Source organism: Octopus sinensis, linkage group LG3 (genome assembly GCF_006345805.1).
Source record: "Octopus sinensis linkage group LG3, ASM634580v1, whole genome shotgun sequence".
In the NCBI taxonomy this organism is placed as follows: Eukaryota; Metazoa; Mollusca; class Cephalopoda; order Octopoda; family Octopodidae; genus Octopus; species Octopus sinensis.
This window is the reverse complement of record NC_042999.1, coordinates 70,088,274-70,095,362: the sequence shown is the minus strand read 5'-3', so window position 1 is coordinate 70,095,362 and position 7,089 is coordinate 70,088,274. Positions and strand designations below refer to the sequence as shown.

The following is a 7,089-nucleotide window of genomic DNA, read 5'->3' as shown; positions in this document are numbered from 1 at the left end:
AGAGTAAAGAGCAAAGAATATATATATATATATATATGTATATATATATATATATATATATATATATATAATATATATATTATATATATATATATATATATATATATATATATATATATATTATATATATATTATATATATGTGTGTGTGTGTATGTATATGCAATGTTGTTTGTTTTAATGTATAAAAGCAGTGAATCATTAACTGAAAGATATCTCAATATATTTAAGTAAAATATAACATTTATTTTAATTTTTCAAGAAAAAAGATTGGAAGTGACTTTAAAGTTTTGGCTCATTTACTTTCATCAGACTTGAAAGTTTAATTCTTTTTTTCATTTTCCAAGCTTTTTATATACATTTTGGTTCACTTTGTTAGTGAGGCGTAGTTGTTGCAAAGCAGGTGTGATTTATTTTTAGGCATATAAAGAAAGAAACAAAAGTATGTAATAAGGAAGGGGAGAGGAGAAAGAAATGTACATATATAGAATGGTGAAAGAAAGGGAAGAGGAAAATAAGGAAAGCATTGTTTTGGTGGTGTTGGTGTCAATAACTTTGTTCATGCTAGACAGGTAACGTCTGCATAAATTAATTATACTTAGTGTAGAGACTGGTGGAAGTGGTGAGATTTGTAAGGGGATGCAGATCAAAGTCAAGTAAATTCGAAGGCTTTGAATGAGAGTCATTAGAAGTCTGTAGTTGACATAAAGGTAGAAATAAAGGTGAATGATTGGAAGAGAGGATTATACATATGTACAGACACGATCTTTTAGAGTGAATTTGGAATAAAGAGTATAACCTAGACAGTAGAAATGTGCCCTAGATAAGAGGTTAGGAGAGGATGTGCGGTTAGTGTATTAGAATACGTGATCTGTGGGTTCTAGGCTAAACCACGAATATTGAGAAGGGGAAGGGAGAATTTTCCAGTATCGTTAACGTTACTGTGACAGGTGATTGAATAACAATTTATCCTGTCGTTCATTTTTTTCTATTATGATCTTACAGTTTGTCCTTCATCTGATGAAACTTAGCAAGAAAACAAAAATAAAACAAAAAAAAAACCGAGCCAACAAGCTGAAGATCAAGCGATGGACCAAGAATGAGGAGGTTGGATACTATCCATAGACTTAATTGGTCACACTTGGAAATCCAGCTGGAGAGTGTAATGATGGTTGCTTCCGATAGGGCCTTCTTGAGAAATTATCCGAGGACTCTACTCACACAACCCTTCCAGGAATAGTGAGCGGAGAAGATGGATAGATGAATGGAGTAAGATTCATCCAAAATTCATATCCCAAAGAGGCATATTTCTCCAGTTTATCGACTTCCAACTAAATGACTAACATTTTTATTGAGTTGGGTTTATCAGCTAACCCTCGTACTAAACGCGTTCCTTTTCTCTGGCTTTGCGCTCTAGAAATAAACATTATATCAAACTGAAATATCAATGAAGATTTTGTCAGACGCTACCAGTGTTGTATTTATATTAGCTATCATACACTGGCAATCTTCCAGAATCTTCCTTTTAATTTTAAGCACATTATATCCTCAGTAGTTTTTAAAAAAATTATTATTGTTGTTGGAATTGCCCGAGTAGAGAGCAACAAGTTTAAAACATTAAAATGTCTTTCTAGGTTTCTGAATTTAAGGTACACATGAAAAGCGATCGTTAGATATTTATTTCAATAAGTTCGCTTTGCAACCGCGTGGTTGCAAAGCGAACTTATTACGTGACATCTTGGGCAAGTGTCTTCTACTATAGCCTCGGGTTGATCCATACCTTGTGAGTGAATTTGGTAGACGGAAACTGTGTGGAAGCCCGACGTATACATATGTGTGCGTGCGTGGGTATGTGTGTGTGTCTGTGTCTGTGTTTAGTATGTATGTCAGCTAGTCGAAGTTTATTTTTCCAATTCACTGTATTACGTATATGGAATTCTGCCATATATCTATAACTCAGAACTTATACTCAATATATCGCTTTGTGGATGAATGCCGAAATGCCTTGGTTTTAAAGCATCATACCTACATAACCACACGACCATACCTGCGTCTCTATATTCAATTTCTTACCAAAAATACTTCTGTATTTAACTAAGATAACTATGCTACTATTTTCATGCTTCGCTTCACATGAATTGCATTTCTGAATTTTCTGTTGCAGATATTACATAGATTCATATTTCAATGATGTACTTTTAATTAATCTCTGACTGATGAGTTTCTTTTTTTGTACTTATAGGTTGTGGGAAAGGCAAACTACCTTGCCAAAATGGAACCTGCATTAAAAAAATATTATTCAACGACGGTGTCAATGATTGTTTCGACAATTCCGATGAAGGTCAGTTTGTTTTTGTTTTTGTTTAATCAACTAATAATGAGCTTTTTTAATTAATAACTAGCATTATGACCCGGCAACGCCGGGTCATAGTGCTAGTGCATATATATATGTGTACATATTACATGTACATCTATATATATATACATCTACACATAAAATACAAAATACAAAGTTATATCTTGATATCGCTAGTGATAACAATACTCAAAATATATAACAGACTGGAATTGTAGGCCCGTCTCTTGTAATTTCGATCAATTATATCTTGTCCTCCCTCTTGTAGAGAAGTGTGGCTACTATCCAGCCTACCTCTACTTCTGGGGGGACATTTTAAATTTTTATCCGGGACGTCCTACGTCCCAGATATAAAGGTAAAAATAAAATATTTCCACTTTGCAAGGTTCGAGTCGAGTTTTCCCTTGCACGCTCCGTTGACTCGAACCTTGCTTCTATTGTGGCGATTTTACCGCCTCTGGTTAGATACTTGATATCTTTCACAGTTGCCCCAAGACACTTTTCAACGGTGTTTTCCTCCAGGTGTTCAAATCTTTTTTTTTCTCTACATTGTATACTTTATAGACAATAATCTTTTCTTTAATTTAATTTTTTATTTCGTTTAGTGGTGTTATCCTAGATTCACCGTCTTTGTCGGTGATCAATCCGAAATAGGCTTGTATTTCTTCCATTTTAATTTTAATGAGTTCGCGCCCGCCGACGGCTGCAAGGAAATTCATTTTTGGACTTTCTTCTATCGAAGACATTTTAACAAAAATGCTTCCGTGTAAACGGTGAAAATATTGTCAATTTCCCCAAGCAGGGACACAATTCAATTTTTAAACAATAACTAAAGCTCCTTCTCCCAAAGGGGGAGGGTTATGGTTTACAATTATTTAACAAATGCAACACAACAACGCTTCCCTTACGAGGAACCAACAAACGTGATAACAATAGTTAAACAGTAATAATAATAACAACAAACCTTACAGTGAATCAAAAAGCAGTACTCAGTTGAAGCTATAGTCATTTATGGATCAGAAATAAACCAACAGCAGTACTCAGTAGAAGCGTCTGTTCGAGAAAACAGACATTACAAACAGCCAAACTTCATATAGATACTTAATGCTAGGTAATTAGCAGATAATCCAATGTAAAAGCCGTGGTAAAGGGTATGTGCACAGCTCCATCTGGACTATTCCATTTCTGCACTTTAATTTTATTTTTAATTTATTCCCATTCATGTGAAACCTCTTATTCAAGTTCAAGTCGTTGATGCAATTTTATACCAAATGCTATTTTTACTTTTAATTATGTTACGATTTAATTATTATATTATACTTTAGTTTGATTTTAATTATTACTTACTGCATATAATTCAATTGTTATTACTATCTCTAATTTTTATTGTTAAAGTGAACGTATCTGACATAAAATAGAGAGATGTTTTTGTTTCACTTTTAACACGTAATACTGAAATAGTGGAAAAGATATGATATTGCTCTGGGCTCGCCCTAGGCAAGAAGTTGAATATTTTTTTGCCCATGACACTACATGGACCCGAAGTAAGGCATGTGTAAAATTTGAATGAAATTGGTTGTGTAGTTCTCAAGTTTTAGGGAATCATAGTGGAGAAGACATGATATTGCTGTGGGCTCGCCCTCGGCAAAAATTAAAAATTTGTTTTGCCCATGACACTCCATGGACCCTAAGTAAGATATGTGTAAAATTTGAATGAAATTGGTTCTGTAGTTCTCAAGTTTTAGGGAAACACACAGACAGACAGACACACACATTCTCAGTTTTATATAGAGAGATTTCAGACATAGAAACTTTTTAACATTGTTAAGTTCATAGTTATATCTTGAATGTGGAGGCGCAATGGCCCAGTGGTTAGGGCAGCGAATTCGCGGTCATAGGATCACGGTTTCGATTCTCAGACCGGGCGTTGTGAGTGTTTATTGAGCGAAAACACCTAAAGCTCCAACAGGGCTCCGGCAGGGGATGGTGGCGAACCCTGCTGTACTCTTTCACCACAACTTCCTCTCACTCTTACTTCCTGTTTCTGTTGTGCCTGTAATTCAAAGGGCCAGCCTTGTCACACTCTGTGTCACGCTTAATATCCCCGAGAACTACGTTAATGGTACACGTGTCTGTGGAGTGCTCAGTCACTTGCACGTTAATTTCACGAGGAGGCTGTTCCGTTGATCGGATCATCTGGAGCCCTCGTCGTCGTAAGCGACGGAGTGCCAACAACATATCTTGAATACACACTCCACATTATTTTAATGTAAAGAAAAAAAATTTTACCATTAACTAATATCAGCAGCATTCAATTTGGAACTGCTCAAAGCAAACAGTTCTGTATCATTTGATTGGTTGAAAGATAAGATCTGTTTGCTTTGAGCAGTTTCAAATTGAATATTGCTGAAGATTTCAAGTACTTAGGTGAGTGGTTCGGAAGCAGACATTAAGATCAGGAAGGCACAAGTATCGACAGCCTGTTACAAACTAAAGAAAGTCTGGAATTACAAATTGTTGAGGTAGATCAAAATTAAGCTGTTCATTGTAACTGTGGAATCAGTGCTATTTTATGGCAGTGAAACATGGACACTGGCAGAGAAGTTATCAAGCGGGCTAAATGGATATCACACAAGGATGCTATGAATAGCTCTAAATGTGAAACGGTAGCAACATACGACAAATGAATACCTATATGGAAACCTGCCAAAAGTTAGCGAGAAGATCAAGCCACTGCGCGCGCCATCTTAATTCTTTATTGCCCACAAGGTGCTAAACACAGAAGGGACAAACAAAGACAGACAAACGGATTAAGTCGATTATATCGACCCCAGTGCGCAACTGGTACTTATTTAATCGACCCCGAAAGGACGAAAGGCAAAGTCGACCTCGGCGGAATTTGAACTCAGAACGCAGCGGCAGACGAAATGCCTATTTCTTTACTACCCACAACGTGCTAAACACAGAAGGGACAAACAAGGACAGACAAAGGGATTAAGTCGATTATATCGACCCCAGTGCGCAACTGGTACTTATTTAATCGACCCCGAAAGGATGAAAGGCAAAGTCGACCCCGGCGGAATTTGAACTCAGAACGTAGTGGCAGACGAAACACCGCTAAGCATTTCGCTCGGCGTGCTAACGATTCTTCCAGCTCGCCATCTCGTCACTGGAAGTATCCAAATTAGCCTTGTGAAATCCACTTCATGGAGATTTAAGAAGAGGAAGACGTCGTCACACTTACATCAACAACTTGATTGCAGGCACTGGCCTGGAATAAATCCAGGACATCGACGCAGTGATGATGGATCGAGAAGTGTGGCGGGCAGACTTTGTTGCTGAGGCCTGGGTTGGAACCCGGCCATAATGATAAAGGTGGGGGCTTAACTGACATAGGAGAGCATCGGTTAAAATGTTTTATGATATTTAGTCAAGTTCATTACGTTTAAATTTAACAATAGAAAAAACTCAGATTAATTTTCCTTCTTTCAACCTTATTTACCTGTCTAGTACTGCGACCGGTTTAATACCCTATATAACCTACCCAAACTGTAACCATGCGTCAATATTAACAACCTTTATTAAATGTAGTTTATTAAATATAGTCATAAATTCAAGCTTTTCAGAAGGTCAGCAATTTTGACAGATGGGGTTAAGTCGATTACATTAACTCCAATACTTGACTGATACTTTATTTCATCGACTTCTGAGGCAAAGACGAACTCCACCAGATTTAACCTCAGAATGTACAGAGTCAGAAGAAATGCCGTAAAGCATCTTTTCCGACCAAGTTGATGAGTAAATTCTAAAAATTCAAGGTGGTACAAAAGTTACTTCCCATATTAGATTTGTCTGTTAACAACTTTTATCCAGAGTGGTTATCTTAAACAAAGAGTTCACATAAACAAATCCCTAATACTCCTGTAATTACAGAATAATACAAGAAATTTGAGCATTCGTCAGATACTTTACGAGCTGCCACAAAGCAGAAAATTGAAAGGATGTAATAGATACTAGCAGATATATCCGGCGTTGCTAGGGATTAAAATGGCAGAATTTTTTTTTTGTTTTACTTGTTTTAGTCATGTGACTGCGCCCATGCTGGAGCACCGCCTTTAGTCAAACAAAACGACCGCAGGATTCATTCTTTGTAAGCCTAGTACGTATTCTATCGGTGTATTTTGCTGAACCGTTAAGTTACGGAGTCGCAAACGCAGCAACATCAGTTCTATATTTGAGAGATGAGGAATTATGTACATTATTTACATTTGACGGATATTTGTCCTAATCTTGTTTGTTGTTAACACAAAGTTTCGGCTGATATACTCCCCAGCCTTCTTCAGGTGTGCTGGGGAAATTTAGAACCTGAATTATATTCACACACCTGGTATAAATACATACATCGAAAAATACCCAAGGAATGAGAACTCAGGTTCGAAATTTCCCCAGGACACCAAAAGAAGGCTGGAGAGATTATCAGCCGAAAAGTTGTGTTAACAAAACGATGAGGACAAATATCCGTCAAATGTAAATAATGTAAATAATGTACAACAACATCAGTTGTCAAACGATGGTGAGGCTACAAATACAGACACACACATACACACAAATATACGCATATATACGATAGTCTTCTTTCAGTTTCTGCGTACGAAACCACTCACAAGGCTTTGGTGAGCCTGAGGCTCACACACACACACACACACACACACACACACACACACACACACACAC

The 7,089-nt window shown here is 36.8% G+C and overlaps 1 protein-coding gene across 1 annotated transcript in view; it reads left to right on the top strand.

The window, feature by feature from the left end:
• Window positions 1-1,991: 1,991 nt before the first annotated feature.
• Window positions 1,992-7,089, top strand: part of LOC115209609 (fibrillin-1-like) — a 289,329-nt gene continuing 284,231 nt past the window's right edge. Inside the window, exons 1-2 of the mRNA XM_029778049.2 lie at window positions 1,992-2,085; window positions 2,242-2,340. Of these exons, the coding sequence (XP_029633909.2) occupies window positions 1,992-2,085; window positions 2,242-2,340 (193 nt within the window). The remainder of the gene's footprint in view (window positions 2,086-2,241; window positions 2,341-7,089) is intronic.